Here is an 18,835-nt window from a genome sequence, read left to right as displayed (position 1 = left end):
GGATAGGCTTCGCCCTTTAAGACTATTGCTGGTGGGTTTATCCCTCACGCAGAGCATTGAAAAAAGCTTAGTCTACGTCCACCTACTGGGTGGGCCCCACCCCAGTCTGTATAAACGGTCAGACAGGACAAACGGCTCCCTCTTTTTCTTCAGCGTACGAGCACTGTCTTAAGAGCGAAGATGTCTTCCAGCAGTACCGTCCATTTGTGCCCGTCTTGTCAGACGGGGTACATCATGTATTTTGATGGACACCGGATCTGCAAGGGCCCCCAGCACACTGACCTCGCTCTGACGCCTCAGCCTTCTTGCCGCTCCTGTGCTCTCCTCCTGCTGGAGGAGAGGAGGCGGAGGCTAGCCTTTTTCAAGGCTGGTGCTTGGCGGGGCGACGGGCCCACCGGGTTCGGTTGCTGCTTGTGAGGACATGCTAGCTACGCCAAGTGGGATGCTAGCTACGCCAAGCGGGAATCAGATGATTTTGCTGGCAGAGAGGATGAGGGCGACAGCAGGTGCAGCAGCTTTTTGGATGTTACTTCCCAGCTGGGAAGCAACGCGGCGGAAGGTAGGCAGCTGAGCGGATGCTCAGTCAAGCCCGGGCTCTGACTCTGACTCCACTCCGCTCCCAGCTGTGGGCTTGCACCTCCTCGAGCTACCTAGCTTGATCGAGGAGGTAGCCAGCGCTAAGGGGCTTCCCGTTCCCCATCCTCCCCTGCCGTTTGAATGATCTGGCAGGACAGTTTGACTCTGCCCCGAGTTGCCACCCGGACCCCATCTGGCATCAGTTTCCCGCCGTAATGGCCTACATAGCTGAGGCAGCAGCTGAGCCCGCAAAGCTAAGGGCGCCTGTCTCTACATATGCGCCCATCACCAGGGTGGAGTGGTTCACAGAGCGGAGTTCTCCCTCTGTTCCTTCTCCTCTGGCAGCTGCACTGCCAAAGGAGTTGAACGGCTTTCTGCAAGGCAGCTGATGCCCTGCTCAATCTGTGCGCCACCTCAGCGGTCTGCTCTTCACTTGGGCTACTCTGATCCAGAGGACCACCTGGTTCCGCCTCTCGCCGTCTATGTCTGAGAAGCTTCAGAAGGACCTGTTGGATGGCCCCATCACCCCTGATGTGCTGTTTGGTGCCAATTTTCAGTCTAAAAACACCCAGGAGGTTTCAGAGTCTGTCCTCCTCTTGGTAGGGCCGCAACCTACCACCCGCACCTCCGGCCGCTGGAGGGACCGACATGGCCACCATCAACAATAGAGATGTTCCACAGTTGCTGCAGCCTCTTCCCGATCCGCTCCGCCACTCTCCTCCACATCTCGCCAGTTCTTCCCGATGCGACAGCCAGCGACCCAGTGACTCCCCAGAGGACGTCAGCCCAAACCACCCGGGACCGGCCATCCGAAGGGACCACGGAGAGAAGCTAGGAAATGACTAGCTGGGAGGAATGTGTGTGATAATGTGAAATGTTTTGAAATAAAACACAAACATTGCTGAGAGCAAAATCCCTGCAGGTTCCAGCTCTGTCAGATCAGCTGATCTCACAGCAGCTTTCTCGCACACATTCCCCACACACAGTGAGCCGGTGGCCTCTAGAACAGTGTTTTTCAACCTTTTTTTAGGCAAGGTACATTGTTTTAATTGAAAAAATCACGAGTCACACCACCAACCAAAATGGAAACAAAGATACTCTGTAGCTGCCTATATGACATATATAGTCATTCTTATCAGTGTCTTGAATACCGTGTTTCCCCGAAAGTAATACAGTGTCTTACTTTCTTTTTATCCCCAAAAGCCCCACTATGTCTTACTTTCGGGGTATGTCTTATATTGGAAAAAAATTTTCGAATTTTTTGTTTTAACCATAAAATTAACATTTATTAACAACCTGAACAGTATTGTATTACCGTATTTTAAGCAGGAGGGGGCAGTGACAAGTGCAGGGGACGGCGCGGTGACGTATGGAGAGAGGGACGGTGCGGACGTGGGCAGGAGGCGGCGCGCAGCTAGATAAGAGGGAGGCGGCAATACCCCCGTTTTCCCCGAAAGTAAGACATATTAGCCGACCCCCCTGAAACCCCCAGTACGTCTTACAATCGGGGGTGTCTTACTATCGGGGAAACACGGTAGGAATCAAATAACACAAACATTTATTTTTATCATATTTTACATTTTTTATTTCAAATTGCACTCAACATTTCTACTTCAAAAATACACCTAAACATTGCCACAACACTTGTGTGAGATGCATGACTGTAGTAACGTTCATGCATCACTAATTCTATTGTTTTAATGTAAAATGCTCTGTACCTACTGCCATCTAGTGGTAATAAAATTACATGATTACGCTGCTAGTCACTACTGCAGCAAAGACATTCAAAGATGGCATTATTTGCAGATAATTCGTTTTCAAAAAAATCTTTTAAGACCAATTACTGTATTTTCCGGACTATGAGCGCACCATACTATAAGCCGCACCTTCAAATTTTTTTAACACCCCCCTGGAAACTTGCATATATCAGCCGCACCGGGCTACAGGCCGCTGGTATCTCTGCCGCTCTCGGTTTCCCATAAGGACCCAGCAGAGGGCAGCAGAGAGCTGCGTCCTAATAACTGCGGGATATATTAAGGACGCAGTTCTCCGTCTCCAAATCCGGTTTTGTTCACGCCGAGTTTACATGCAGCGGCTCTATTTACCTCCTGTACTGCCAAATCGATACTCCTCAACTTAGAAGCTGCAATATGAGTTTGAAAACATTTCTCCATTGTGCCTGCTGCTAGCATGGCTGCTAGCATGTGCTTGTTCTAAATTAGCGGTTCTCAACGTGGGTGGTACCGCCCCCCAGGGGGCGTTCAGAGGACGGCAGGGGGCGCTGGCGGACATTTTTACAAAAGGGGGGCGCTGGGATGCCTTTGGGGGGCGTTTGGTCGAAGGTAAACTTTACACCTTAAATCCACAACAATACCAGTTTAGACTTTGAACAACTTGGTAAAACTGTATTGTGTAACATTAAATCATGCTTGGCTGCAACTGTATCGATGGCAGCTCTTCTTCTATTCAGTGTTTGTAGCTTCTTGGTGCAGCTCCGTTCTGCTGCTACTGGTAGCTAAAATCACGATACCCTCACTGTGTATCCCTCTGAAAAATGAACCCATTTAAATAAAGAAATCCCTCCATGGGTGATACCACGATAGAGAGCGTTCATTGTATAGCGTTAACACGGAGCTGTAAGTGGTTCGGTATGAAACGGGGGTGATAGAACAACACAGCACTTTTACATTTCAATAATCGGAATGCAGAAATTGTTTCCGTTGTTTAAAAAGGTTTATGTCAGTCTGCCTTTACGCTTCCCGACCGCCCTGCACCTTAGGGGTTAAAAAAAAGACGCACACATTGCGCAAAACTCTGAAACAGGAGAAGCGGGACATAAAACGGAGCGACGAACTAGATGTGAATTATGGCATAAAAACAGAGAATCCGATGATGTTTTTTCACCAATCTTCACACCATCCCAGATGCTAGTTTGGAAGACTTTTGATCTTCCGTGAACAGAGCAAACTTCTCTCTCCCATGCTCATCCAAGTGATACTGCCTTCCTGCAGATGCTAATTTTATGGCCTCCAAGCCTTTTCTCATAACACAATAGGCCTCACTCAGAGCTCCCTTTGGATCTCTATCTTTCCATCCTGTAAGTTGAAAACTTACCCATCAATAGTTTTAGATTAAATCATTAACACAAACCTATTCTAAATTAAGAATTTTGTTCAAAATAACCATGCCAAATATACCTTTTTCACATGTCGTAAGATTAACTGTATTAAACACTAAAAATATTCATTTTTCTCAACAGTACACACTTTAACTAGTTTTGCCTCTTCTCAAGTAAAGTTTTGTTTGCTTTGATTGCCAGATGGGGGGTGAGTTGAATGGTATTTTCCACTGTCCAGCAGCATAACTTTCTCTCATTAAAGTGTCCTCCCTTTTGCTGGGGTTAGGGCCAGCGATCTCTCTCGTTGCAAAGGAAGGCAATAAAACTCATGATCTTTGTGTGGTTCATTTTTACAGGTTAGAAAATACCCTAACAGTGTTGCTCACCTTTTTCACTGGGACCGGGGTAAGGGGTTTACGTTGGTATTGGGGATTAGAGCTGCTGCTGACTGACTCACCTGTTGTCAAGTGTGGTAAAGGGTACAGGGAAAAGTTAAATATCTGAATATCTTGGTATTTCCATCCTTCCATCTTCATCCGCTTTATTCGGGGTTGGGTAGTCTGTAGCTAAGCTAACTATGCTAAACAGTTGATAATCTCACACAGTCTATTCACCTCTCTTGGAAAAAAACTTACAAATAGACACTCTTGTCATTTTCTTTCTTATCTCTATTTTTTTGAAAACTTGACTATTATTTTTCTAGGTAACTGCCACAGTCGTTCTTGTCTTCTACTGACTGCTGCTGAAAACGTCACTGTCAAGCACGCCAAGCAGAAACGAACCAGTTAACTCATACACTCCTGATCAAAATCTTAAAACCAGTCAAAAAATTGCAAGAATTTGCATTTTGCACTATTGGATCTTAAGAAGGTTCTAAGTAGAACTTCACAATGTTAAAGGAAAAAATCAGTGCAAGAGACAAAAACTTTTGAGCAGGGAATTTTCTAAAAATTACATTTACACTCAAACATGATTTTTTCCAGCTGATCAAAAGTTTAAGACCATAGTCTTTAAAAGTCAAAAGCTGTGCAAAAATCTGGATTCCATGTCATTTTTTGTCAAGTCTTTACACTGTCAAGACCTCCTGATGGCAGAAGCAAAAAGCTCACTGACTTTGAACGTGGTAGGATTGCTGAGCTGCATAAGCAAAGCCTCTCACAATGTACCATCGCTGCTGAGGTTGGACGCAGAAAGACAGTCATTTTGCATTTTTTAAATGATCCTGTGGGTTATGGAACAAAAAAGTCAAGTGGTAGACCCAAAAAAATTCACCAGCTCTGAGCCGCAGGATCCGATTGGCTGTCTGTCAAGACACGGGATGATCCTCTACCCAAATGAAGGCCATTACTGGTGCTGACTGCAGCCCAATAACCATCAGACGAGAGAAGGGCTTCAGAAACATAAAAAGTCTTCAAAGGCCACGTCTTCTTCAACGCCACAAAATTGCCCGTTTGGACTTTGCAAGGGTGCGCCAAACATGGGACATTGAAAGGTGGAAGAAAGTTGTCTTCTCTGATGAGAAAAATTTTAACCTTGATGGTCCTGATGGCTTCCAACGTTACTGGCATGACAAGGAGATCCCACCTGAGATGTTTTCTACACGGCACAGTGGTGGTGGCGCCATCATGATTTGGGGTGCATTTTCCTTCAATGGAACAGCTTCAGATTGTGCAGGGGCGTCAAACAGCAGCTGGCTATGTGGAGATGTTGCAGCGGCCATCCCTCATGACTGAGGGCCTTTGTCTGTGTGGTAATGACTGGGTTTTTCACCAGGACAATGCTGCAGTTCACAATGCTGCAGTTCACAATGCTGCAGTTCACAATGCCCGCCTGACAAAGGAGTTCTTCCAAGAGAATAACATCACTCTTTTGGACCATCCTGCATGTTCCCCGGATCTAAACCCAATTGAGAACATTTAGGGATGGATGGCAAGGGAAGTTTACAAAAATGGACATCAGTTCCAGACCGTGGACGCCTTTTGTGAAGCCATCTTCAACACTTGGAGCAACGTTCCCACTAGCCTCCTGGAAACACTGGCATCAAGCCTAGACCATTGTTTGAAGTCATCAACAAGATGGTGGAGCTACTCATTACTGAGCCCTTTTTTTGATACTTTGATTTCTGTTTTGGGGGGTTTTCTGGGTTTTTCGAGCTAAGGTCTTAAACTTTTGATCAGCTTAAAAAATCATGTTTGAGTTTAAATGCAGTTTTCAATTAATTCCCTGCTCAAAAGATCTTGTCTCTTACGCCGATTTCTTCTTTTAACATTGTGAAGCTCTACTTAGAACCTTCATAAGATCCAATAGTGCAAAATGCAAATTCTTGCAGTTTTTTAACTGGTCTTAGGATTTTGATCAGGAGTGTATATAGGGGGAGTTCAGTGCAAATATGGATGTGTGCTTTTTGGTCTGGGAGGAGTAACATTACATTTTTTCTGTTAAAAACAATTTAAAAAAACACAATAACAGTAATTATCAGGGCCCAAAATTTTTTCTATATCTGTAAAAAAAAAAAAAAAGAAGTACTTCTTTTGTGGGGGTCCCCCTCGGGTCAAGGGCCCTTAGAATTGTCATCACTTTCCCCCCTTATACGGCGCACCTGACACCATTTATATTATTTTGGCTGATATGACTATACATTAAATAAGCAAATAGTCAACTCATAACAGTCGACTAAAAGCACAATAAGAAACTTAAATCAAAATATTCTCTACCATATCAGCCCATTTTTTGTGTTTTTTAAATGCCTGTTTATCCTCACTGACATTATTCACCCTGGGATTTGCGTCTTCCCTCTCACGTCTGTATCTTAACGAGAGGTTTTGCTTCTAAGGACGGTGGCGTATCGGGCTGAGGACATTTTAAAAAGACGCGGGTTGATAGCAGCTCACCGTGGCTGCGTAGTGTCCGTCCTTGGCAACTACAACAGCGTTGGGTTGTACCTTTCTTTGGGGTCCTTTTTATATCCCGCCCATAAACCCGCCACGACAGTTTAGCTGACCTTAATATTTCCTGTGTTTTATTTTGGTCATTATTGTTATAATTAGTGTTGATATGTGTGTGATGGGCGTGTTTGACATTTATAGAAAAAAGGAACAAATCACGTCCCGTATTGGTTCAATACGAGACGCTACATTTAACAGCCAAATACAGGATGATTCCATACTTTAAGGGACGGGTGGCAACCTATTTCCAAGTCTAGTGGAGATGCATCGAGGGCCCGTCGAGGGACCGCCGTGGCGTGATTTGAAGCGTTTGGCGCTAGGTGTAGGGTTAGGGTTAGGGAAAGTGTCAAGTGTCTGCATTCAAAGTGCACATTTGTCGAACTTGAAGCATTGGACGCATTTTTGATGCACATAACGCGTTTGGTGTGAACGCACCTTTAACGTGATCGTAGCAGGGTGAACGCCACTGCGCTCTCCTCCTCCTGCGAGTGCGCTTGTAAGTCTGCGTGGAACGGCAGGTATGCGTCAACTCTGACTGTCAGCTCCAGTTTATTGCAGTTTGATGACTAATCAAATTTAAGGTCTTTCCTCGCTGCCGTTTTGTCTCAACTTCTGCACGCTCAACTGTCTTTGCGTCCAGACTCCGGAGAATGTCCTTCATATTATTTTAATGAAAGATGGGTTTAGTAAATGACCACAAAGCCGGGAGCGCAGACCAATCAAATCGCTGATGCCTTTGTGCGTTGCCGTCTCGCGCTGTCTGAAGTTTACCTTGGCGCGCGCCTCCTTTCACTTTAACTGGACACATGCTGACCTGTATGGATATTTACATCAACCTCATCATGAACAGTTCAGCCCGTGGAGGAGCTTTCGCGCTTGCGTAACTCTGGTTTTATTTATTTATTTATTTTTCCTGGTTACACGATGCAGCAAACCATATCAAATGCTTTGTCAACTTAAGTCAGCCTGGGTAATGCGCTCGGAGATCTGAAAAACTCGTCCCACAAACAACCAAAACAGTTTCTGTGGCGATTACTAAAAACTCGATAGACAAAAAATAGAAGATCTCCCGTTTGTTGCGCATCTCTGTAGTGGATTCAACTCATCATACAGGGCCGGTCCACAGCTGCATGAGGCCTTGAGCAGAATTTGACTTGGGGGTCCTTCTTGCTGCTATGAGCATCAGCACCTCTAACAGCATTTCAACATGAATTTAGTGAAATTTAGGAGAGGGGAAGTAGTTTAATTGGCCAACCTAAAAAGCAATCAGTGATAATTGTGGTTTACTGAAATATATTTGTGAACAAACAGAGCCCAAACTCAAAAATTAAACTCACAGCATCAGATTTTAGCTATGGTAACAAAAAAATATAAATATGAAGATTGTTCTTTGAACTTTTACAAAATAAATTTGCGAGCTCCTTAAAATCTTAAATTTTAATTTTAAACAATTTAAAATCTTTCAACTTATTTATGCTAAAACCATTAAATCAAATAAAATTTAGCAGCATTGATATTCTGCAAGTCAATGACTTGATGATCTGCTGTGTTTCCTTAGACACAAACTGTTTAAACTAATTTATATATAAACTGAAGTTAATGAACTGACTAACATTAAGCTCAGTTACTTAGTGTTACTCAGCTGATGTGTGACTGAACTGAAATGACTTTCTAAAGTGCCTAGAGACGACATTTGTTGTGAAATGTGGCAATATAAATAAACTGAATAATTTGTGAGAGTTTGTGTTACCTGAGGGCCCTGTTCAGTCTTGAAGTCAAACGGGTCTCCCACCACTCTTCTTTCAGCACGTGCCACACTGCGCTCCACAAACTCATCGTAGACATCTGATTGGACGAAAACTCGAGAGCCAGCACAGCAGCACTGGCCTTGATTGAAAAACAGTCCAATGTGGGACTGCTCCACAGCATTTTCCACTAAAAAATTATTTAAAAAGAATAACCAGCAACTTTAATGTGATCATAACAGGCTGTCAGAAAAAATATTACGCAAAAAACAAAACAGTGAATATGTTTGAATTTAGCACAGAATGGTTTGGAAAGATAATTGTGCAGTCACAACTTAAATACAACACAGAGTAAAAAGAATACATACAGTTGGCATCAGATAGAATGATATTTGGACTCTTTCCTCCCAGTTCTAATGTGACTTTCTTCAGGTTACTGCTGCCTGCTGCCTTTTGGATCAGATGACCCACCTGAGAAAAATCAATTTGGAGATGAAACAAGATTATACAAAAATTCATTAAATGAAAAAAATTTTTTATCTGCAACATGTGAACCCATTAAACCCTTCTCCTTTACTCCACACTAGAGGTTCTCAATGTGGGTGGTACCGCCCCCCAGGGGGCGTTCAGAGGATGGCAGGGGGCGCTGGCGGACATTTTTACAAAAGGGGGGCGCTGGGATGCCTTTGGGGGGCGTTTGGTCGATGGTAAACTTTACACCTTAGATGCACAACAATACCAGTTTAGACTTTGAGCAACTTGGTAAAACTGTATTGTGTAACATTAAACCATGTTTAGCTGCAACTGTATCGATGGCAGCTCTTCTTCTATTCAGTGTTTGTAGCTTCTGTTAGCTTCTTGGTGCAGCTCCGTTCTGCTGCTACTGGTAGCTAAAATCATGATACCCTCACTTTGTATCCCTCTGAAAAATGAACCTCTCGGTTTTCCATAAGGACCCAGCAGAGGGCAGCAGAGAGCTGCGTCCTAATAACTGCGGGATATATTAAGGACGCAGTTCTCCGTCTCCAAATCCGGTTTTGTTCACGCAGAGTTTACGTGCAGCGGCTCTATTTACCTCCTGTACTGCCAAATTGATACTCCTCAACTTAGAAGCTGCAATCATATGAGTTTGAAAACATTTCTCCATTGTGCCTGCTGCTAGCATGGCTGCTAGCATGTGCTTGTTCTAAATTAGCGGAAATATTAACAATACCAGTTTAGACTTTAAACAACTTGGTAAAACTGTATTGTGTAACAATAAACCATGTTTAGCTGCAACTGTATCGATGGCAGCTCTTCTTCTATTCAGTGTTTGTAGCTTCTGTTAGCTTCTTGGTGCAGCTCCGTTCTCCTGCTACTGGTAGCTAAAATCACCATACCCTCACTGAGTATCCCTCTGAAAAATGAACCCATTTAAATAAAGAAATCAAGAAATCCCTCCATGGGTGATACCACGATAGAGAGCGTTCATTTTATAGCGTTAACACGGAGATGTAAGTGGTCCGGTATGAAACGGGGTGATAGAACAACACAGCACTTTTAAATTTCAATAATCAGGATGCAGAAATTGTTTCCGTTGTTTTAAAAGGTTTATGTCAGTCTGCCTTTTCCCCATCGATACGCTTTCCGACAGCCCTGCATCTTTGGGGCTTAAAAACAAAAAAGACGTCCACATAGCGCAAAACTCTGAAACAGGAGAAGCGGGACATAAAACGGAGCGACGAACTAGATGTGAATTATGGCATAAAAACAGAGAATCCGACGCTGAACAGTGAAAAAATCAACACATGATGTGAAACACATGACGATTAGACGGCGCAGCAGGTGATGAGTGAAGATTACTGATGGTCAATAAATGATAAAATAAATCTGGAAACAGGAAAGAAACTAAAGTGGACATAGCAATAAACCAAGAAAGGATAAAACTAATCAAATGAAACTAAATGGAAATGAATGAAGAACAAAATACAAGAATAAACTAAGAAACTAAAGTAAATACAGAGGAATAAACTGGTATGGCAAGACCTTTCGATCAATAATTAATACAGAGACTGTATGGCAAGAATAAACAGACACTATTTCCAGATAAAAGGTAAAATAATATTGTTGAAGTGTCATGGGTTTGTTGAGACCACATCTAGTACTGAGAATAAATATATCTTACAGACCATAACAGTAAAGAACTGATCACTTATTTATGTTTTTAATTAGATTTGATATATTTATTTCTTCAATATTATTTTTCATGTCAGTGTTAATGTCATGAGGCTGATGACTCCATGACACTTTCAATTTGACTCATTAGGATTTGATTAAGAACCAGATTTGTTCTTTGTAATTTCTGTCCAGTAAAACTATTAATCTATAATCAATAGACAGATCTATATAAAGATATAATCCATGTTTCTGTCTCATATTTGTATGGCATTAAAAGGAACTTTAGTTTTTCCACTGAAAGCTCTGGTTTGAACAATAAATGCCATGTGGGTGAAGTTTTATGGATGATACTCTGATGTCCCATTCTCCTGAAGGCAGCACAGAGCTGCACCACCAGAAACCAACAAACACTGAAGAGAAGAAGAGTTATGATTAATGTAGTTACAGTTCTATCCATGTTTTAATGTTGCAGAGCTCAGTCGTTTTGCAAACAGTTCAAAGTTTAAACTGGCATGTTGTTCATCTTTTATCTGGTCATTTTGTGGAATATTTAACAACTAGAAAACGGCAAAGAATAAGAATATTGTTTTTCCACTCTGATTGGCTGCTGTTAGACCTACAGATTTTAACTTGAATGTTCGTTGCATTTTTCATAGACACATGTGAAAATAATTTCTATTTCCATGACTTTTTTGTTCTCTGGGAAATTATTTTTGATGATAAATACAGAAACAAGCATAAAAATCAAAACATCTACAATAGTGATAGTAATATTAATGATAAAATAATAGTCAGTGCAAAGTAGCCTGTAAATTCTTTGGTGGGGGCTGTGAGGGACCTGGATAAAGGCTGGGGGGGCGCTGGGCTGAAAAAGGTTGAGAAACACTGGTCTACACCAAAATACATCTTAGCTGATAGGTACAAAACCTTCCTAAAGCAACTGATTCAAGTTGATTCTTGTTAGGACGCAGAATAAGACTAACCTCAAATACCTTTACTGAAAATATTCTTGAAACAGCAACCTGTTTTACAGGCCTACTCACCACTCTGCCTCTGCATGGATGTCCATGTGTGTTCAAATACATGCTGAAAATATGAAAGTATAACTCACCTATGACCCATTCACTGTGATTTTGTAGAAAGCGAAAGACAAATAGAGCTCCACCCATTGACCTGAGTCATTTCATCTTTGGCCATTAAGACCAGCTGTGTGACTAGTTTAGGGTGAAATCTCTTATTCAAATAAAGACAACTCTTACACAGCATATGGATTTATTTAAACACACACTGGAAAGTGTTGGATCAATTCATGCTTTCAATGTTGAGGAGGTGATTTGTAGAGCTTTAAAAGAGGACATATCATGCAAAATTCACTTGCCACCTATTATGTTGTTTCCATGATGTCACCGCATTTGCTGTGAAATTGCTAAACAATGTCATTGACTTCCAGCTAATCAGTTTTGTGAATCTGCCATTTTTTTTCCTTTGCAGTGATTTTATAGTCCAACTTCAGCTATGCAGTATTGAGCCTTCTCACAGTGCTGTGTGCTAGCTTTAGCTGCCTCCCGTAGGTTCGTCGTCTTCATTCTATTACTCTAAGTCAGGCTATGCCTTCAACATGTATGGATGATGGATGGTTGTTGACATCTATAATAAGCTTTGATAGCAGAAATATGATTATCTACCTCCAGAGAAACTTTTTATCCCAAACTACAAAATGGCTGAATGGGATGGAGTGGAATGTTTTGCGACCTGGAGGGCGGGAAATGTCTCATTTACATACAAAAAAAAAAAACGCAGCAAAGCTAGACGATCTAAAACCTTTCAGAACAGGGGTAAAAGAGAGTGTGGAGATACAATAACCAGGAGGATAAAGAAGGATTTAAAAGCATTATATTTCCACTTTAATTTGTTTATTGTGTCCTGATTTATGATTGCATATACTTGTTCCAACTTCACCCGTTTTACTAATATATAAACAGTCAGTAAACCTGGGTTGATCTACCAACTCAATCAGCTTCGTCATGCCACCAATAAAAATCTTCAATGCGTTAGGTTAGTCAGGTCAGATACTACAAAGAAAACCGAGATGTGCTGGGCTGGCATCACAGCACAGGCCTTTGGTGTAATTCTATGGCCAAGCTTAAGTAGAAGAAACAAAATAATATAAAAAATAAAAGTGTAAATACAGAAGCAAGGGGTGGAGAGTAAATTAGGATTTAGCCCATGCATAAGCAGCAGCCATTATGTGGAGGTCTCCTTATTGAGGAAAGTCTGTCTATAAACAAAATTGTTCAAGTCAGCAGCCAGATGTGAACTTTTCTACCTAAGGCTGTGAACCTGAGGATAGGACTGGACTTTCATTAGATCGAGATAGGAACAGAACCTTCTGACAGATGTACCTCTGTGGACCCAGTAAAGGCCACCTTGTCAACATCCATGTGGTTGGCAATGGCTGCACCAGCTGTTGGTCCCATTCCAGGCAAGATATTGACCACGCCTTCAGGAAATCCAACCTGAACATAAAGGTTCCAAATAACACAAATCCAAATAACCACTTGCATTTTTATTTCCAGCACAGGAGAGAGAGAAAAAAAGTCTTAGTCTTTAGTAGGTCTGCATGAGGTGCCATGTTCCCATGTTCTTTCCTCTCCTAATTTGTGCTTCCTAAACTCAGTGACTTTTAGCGTTTTGGGCAATGTCATTTCTACATGGTGTCTAACTGACTAAATATTACATTAGTATTGAAAATGTAAGTTTAAAACTCTTGGAATATATTAGCCAACAAATATTGCACTCCAAACAGTCCTTTGTGATATTAATATTGCAATAACACCATTCACAATGTTGTGCAGCCTTAGTCTTTAGGTTGTGTTCAGGTAGAGGTGGCTGTAAAACAATAAAACGTGGAATACCTCTTTAATAAGACTGGCCACATAGAGTGCTGTGAGTGGTGTTTGTTCAGCAACTTTCATCACGACAGTATTACCAGTTGCTAACGCTGGCCCTAGTTTCCAGGCCTGCATCACCAGAGGGAAGTTCCACTGCAGCAAAGAAGAAAAATACAGTAGTTACCTTTTGTCTCATGCCAGAACTTCACTGCTGCCAACACAATGCTACAATCATAAGAGTCTTTGCAGACAGCACCAAATGACCTTACTGACATTCTTATTGGCACCTTTACAGTTCAATGAAACAAAATGTCTTCTCAACTGGAAAATGACTCAATTAAAATCACCCACTATCCACCTGAATTATAAGATTATTATGAGAGAGGAAAATAAAGGATTTGATGTCAATTTCAGAAAGATGTTAAGATGGTACAGGGCAGAAGGAAAAAAAACCTGCTACAGGACGTCCTATCAGATGTATACTAAAGGAAGAATTCACATGACAACATTTTACCCTTCAAGTACATTTCTGTCAATAGGACAGAGTTCATTTAGTTATGGGTTAAAAAAGGACCAGGACTGAATACAAATGTATTAAATAATTGGAAAAGACTTGGTATTGACAATTTCAGTGGATCTCTAAATGAAGAAACTGGTCACATACATTGTTCCGGGGTGATGTTGATAGACTCTTTCACGCCAAACACCTTCAAAGTTCTGTCTATGTACTGGGATCTTCAGTTCAGTTTTTCATTAGGATACAAGTCAGATGCTTTACTCTACCATACTAACAGTTTTTCTCTGAAACCATTGCAGTTTTCTTGACTATGTGTTTTGAACAAGTTTTTTTTCCTGAGTCTTATCAAGAATGTCCTGGAAAATCTTTCTATTCATCCTTATTTCTGTCATAAGTAGTTTTCCAGTTCCATTTGCTGTAAAACAACCCACATCGTCTTGCTCCATCATATAAACTTACTTTTTGACATGGCATTTATAGGATATTGAAACAATCTTCCTCTGAATATGTTGTGCCCAAAGACACCCACAACGTTTGGTTGTTGGAGCAGGTGTACCGTGTACAGTCCTCAAAGTGGCTGCCACAGAAAGGATTCAGGGTCATAGGCCATTTCAGGCCATTCTTTCTTTACCCTTTTTCCTGTTTAATGTTCAATAGAGGCCATAGTGCCCAACATAAGTAGTGTTCTTTCCACTTGTTTTTTCAAGGTGTCAAAAGGGTAGTGAAATATACATAATATTGGCAAATATTGCTGATTAGCCATAACATTAATATCGGCCCAAATTTTCATATCAATGCATCCCTAGTTTTAAATGCACATAAATAAATGATATAAAACATACATACAGGTATTATCTGTCCACAGACTCCAACAGGTTCATGTCTGGTATAGGTGAAGTAATCTCCATCAACAGGGATGGTCTTCCCCTCCCACTTGTCTGCCCAACCTGCATAGTACCTAAACACAGCAAATACTCCAATGCAGTAGTATGTACCATATGGTGCAACACAGATTTTGTCAGGATTTCTTGTTTGTTTGTTTGTTTTCAATTGGATGTCAGCTGTGGAAGTAAAATTTGCACAAACACTCAAAATGACCCAAAATTTCAGCTTTTGTACTATGGAATCCTTCATAGAACACACTACACAGAACAATGATGTTCCAAATGGATTTTTCACAAACAGACATGTCCAAACTTCAGCAGAGATTTTGTTTGATGAACACACGTCTGTGCCCGACTTTGCCTTCTCAGTGAAATCACAAGTGGATTTGGAAACAGATCCTTATTACAAAGAAAAACTGACTTAAAAGTGCAGTATTATGAGTTTCCCTGGCATATTGTGCTATAAAATGGTACTATCAAGTAACTATGTTGGCTTCAATTGTTAAAAAAAAAATGCTGTATATATCAACTCTAACATAAATGAAATTTTACTTTGTAATTTAACACCTTGAATTTTGGCCTCTGTCTCTTTAAAAGCTCCTGCTCTTCCTGAAACCTGGCCTTCAGGAAGTCATCACAACATGGCTCCTCTATTAACCCTCTAGCAACTTTATCAGTTTTGCACTGAAATCCAGCTGGTATGAGATCAGCAGACACACAGTTCCACTAGTAGACTGCTGTGGAAATTTCTGTTATCAAAGAATGAGAGTCTGTTTCAATAATTAGAGAAAGATCAATCTTTGTGTTTATGTTTCTTTATTTAAAGGGAAAAAAATGTTCAAAGACCCGTCTCACTGAACACGGTCAGCAGAAGAGCCCTGAACAACACAACACATTATTATATAGTCACAGCAAAACAAAGGCAAACCCAAAGTCTGAACTTATCTCCATGAGGTTTTGTCCTCATGCAGCTGTCACTCACCTGATTGGAAGGAATGATTTTTCAGTTAGACTTTTCATTTGAAACAAACATCATACATGTATGGCAGGAAATGAGAGCTGATGAGGATTCCAACAGAAACTTCTAGTTCTTCTTTATCAGTAACTCATAGCTGCAGGGTCTCTCACACTTACACAGTAACAGATCAATGAAAAAAACATTCATATACATAACACTATGAATCCAAACTTGGGTAAAGTTCAAATGAAGTAAAGAAATAAAGTTAAGAAAGGTTAAAATGAAATGTTCTATTATACAACTGACTAGTCTGAAGGAGCCGTGTTGGAAAGCTGCTCTGTGAGGCAGAAGCTCTGATGCTTGGAGGTGCAGTTGGTCCAAGGTGCAGTTGAGATGTTAAAGGTTTTATGATCAAGTAACTAAGTTACAATAACAATCAAGTTACGATTACAATGAAACCAAAACAGCTTTAAAATGACCAGTCTTAAAAATAAATACATTTTAAAAAACAACCATTGTTTGGGGGCTTCTTACCTGAGACATTTCACAACCAAGGGTAAATCAGCCAGATAGGCGATGACATACGGCTTCCCGTTGTCCAAGGTTTCCAGTTCCTGAGGCAAGAACATAGTTTCACATATAAAGGTGGCTTTTGTTGAGTAGAAGTTTACTATCTAAAAGCTTTATTAAAATGTAAGAAACTGGTTGGCAACAATGTCAGTTTCTGATCAACATACTGACTTAGTGTTCAATATGGTCCTCTCATTTTTTTAGAATGAAATTGGAACCACTTTCAAATGCAAATGGTGGATATTTTAGTATTGAACCCAATTCTTGTCCAAATGCGAGAAAAAAAAAATCTAAACTATTTACCAACAATTAAAATTCAACACTAAACTGCATTCTGCCTTCTGCTTAAAACACCTTCACAAGACATTTTAGAGAGCATATTTTCTAATAGTCACATCTGTATAGATTACATTTTCTTAAAACTAATTTGGTAAAAACAAAACAAAGAGGCTGCCAACTGATCTGATGATGGCTTCACTGTGTTGGCATTGTGATTTTAGGATTTATGACTTTAGTCTTAGCAAAAACAGATTACATCCAGAGAAACTGTAATATGACAAATCAGATTATTTCTATACTAATAGAACAACAACTTCAATCTATGAGACTGAGCCGGTTTGTTGTAGACCCTTATGCCAATTTCATACATATTCAAAATCTAAATTAATGAAAAGAAATGTAAGCATGTTATTTACTGTACTGGACTACTAAAAGTAAGAAGTTCGCCAGACATTCATTCAAATGCTGTTTGACTCTGTTGCAACATTAAATATGAACTCACAGCGAGGTAGGCAGAATCTCTTTCAATAGCGTCAGCTAATTTGTAAAGAAGCCTGCCCCGATCAGATGCATCCATACGGCGCCACGGTGAGCCCAGCCTAAAGGCGTTACATGCGGCCTTCACTGCCTTATCTACATCTGCCTGAAAAAGGAGAAGCAGTTCAATTTTACCACAAGGCTTGAGGTATTGTTTAACAATAAGATACAGAAGACAAAAAACTGTTTGTGCAGTGACACTTTCTGCTTTCTGCCAGGAAACAGCAGGATTACATGAACCCCAGAAAACTTTCTCTAAAGGTCTTCCCCTGATCTGAAACCGAGTTGCCAAGGCAACAGATCCTGCTGCCTCGGCGGATCTGAGGCTTTTGGGATACATGGTTTGTTCAGCAAGTTCTGGGTCCTCTCCCAGTTGGACATGCTTGGAAAACCTCCAAAGGGGGCAACCTGATCACCAGCCTGAACTACCTCAACTGACTCTTGTGGATGCAGAGAAGCAGCAGCTCTGCTATAAGCTCCTCATCCCGTCTCTGAGGCCGAGTCCAGTCACCCTGCAGAGGAAGCTCATCCTAGCTGACTTCATGTTTTCTGCATTTTTAGCAGTATCTAATTAAAAAGGAGGACATATGAAAAGCAAAATTGTAACTCATGCAAAGTGCATCTTCTTCCCGTCATTTACCTTATCAGCCTCTGCAACCTGGCAGATGATTTCTCCAGTGGATGGATTGATTGTAGGAAAGGTTTTCCCACTCACAGCTTCCTGCCATTTGTTGTTAATAAACAGCTGAAACACAATACACCATTTAGAGATTTCAACTTAATTCTCTGATAATATTTCAATAAATACAAACCAAGTCTACAAAAACAAGAAAATTAAAGCTATTCCACTCCAGTAATGTTCACAAATGTCACACACTCATTTGTAGTGAAGACAGCCCAGTGGTTTCCAAAACTGCTTATGATGAAAACTCTCCTAAAGCCTTGAGATTTTTAAGTGGAAAAGATAACAGTTCCTCCTGTGAGGAATGTTCCATGGGAGCAGGGACCTTAAGGTCAGACCTTAACCCTCCTGTTATGTTCGTTTCTGAGGTACAGTGTTTATATTCTCCCCCCCACTTCTACTGAGTGTCCACTCAGTGTGGGTGGAGTTTTCCCACGGGACCAGAAAAGCTTCCTGTCAAAAGTTGTATGAACACCTGCTTTCTGGCAGCTTTCTAGTGAAGCAAAGAGAATAGTGAGAAAGTGGGCCTGTGTGTGTGCACGTGTGTGTGTGTGTGTGTGTGTGTGTGTGTGTGTGTGTGTGTGTGTGTGTGTGTGTGTGTGTGTGTGTGCGTGCGCGTGCGTGCGTGCGTGCGTGCGTGCGTGCGTGTGTGTGTGTGTGTGTGAGCGCATGCATGCACACGTTGAAATATGTCTCATAGTTGCAAAGAAACAAATAGAATTGCATTTTTTGCATTTTGTTATAACTTGTTGAATACAGAGCAAAAATTGATGTAATCACACAGACTCAGTAGAGTGAAATAAAAATTATTTCAATACTTTACATTTGAAAAACGACCCCCCCCCCCCCCCTTTTTTTTTGCGACAGATGCAGCTTGCTCTGTTAACATTGCCATATTTTCTTCATGGCAAAAAAAACAACACACACATTAAAATGTACTAATATTTAATTTAACAATCTGACACTTGACTAATTA

At 41.1% G+C, this 18,835-nt stretch overlaps 1 protein-coding gene across 2 annotated transcripts in view; it reads right to left on the bottom strand.

Moving 5' to 3' along the window:
- The window catches only part of LOC103478788 (aldehyde dehydrogenase 2 family member), a 38,850-nt gene that overhangs the window by 8,639 nt on the left and 11,376 nt on the right, over positions 1–18,835 (bottom strand). Inside the window, exons 2-9 of one of the 2 annotated variants that reach the window (XM_081617049.1) lie at positions 17,818–17,922; positions 17,143–17,283; positions 16,326–16,405; positions 14,796–14,907; positions 13,457–13,585; positions 12,944–13,057; positions 8,753–8,855; positions 8,390–8,574 (exon numbers count right to left, since the gene is read on the bottom strand). In XM_081617049.1, coding sequence (XP_081473175.1) covers positions 8,390–8,574; positions 8,753–8,855; positions 12,944–13,057; positions 13,457–13,585; positions 14,796–14,907; positions 16,326–16,405; positions 17,143–17,283; positions 17,818–17,922 — 969 coding nt within the window. The remainder of the gene's footprint in view (positions 1–8,389; positions 8,575–8,752; positions 8,856–12,943; positions 13,058–13,456; positions 13,586–14,795; positions 14,908–16,325; positions 16,406–17,142; positions 17,284–17,817; positions 17,923–18,835) is intronic. The other variant, XM_081617050.1, reaches the window with a different exon arrangement.

Source organism: Poecilia reticulata, chromosome 16 (assembly GCF_904066995.2).
Source record: "Poecilia reticulata chromosome 16, P_reticulata-male-v2, whole genome shotgun sequence".
Classification (NCBI taxonomy): domain Eukaryota; kingdom Metazoa; phylum Chordata; class Actinopteri; order Cyprinodontiformes; family Poeciliidae; genus Poecilia; species Poecilia reticulata.
Note: the sequence above shows the minus strand (reverse complement) of the source record. Positions and strands in the feature narration are given on the sequence as shown.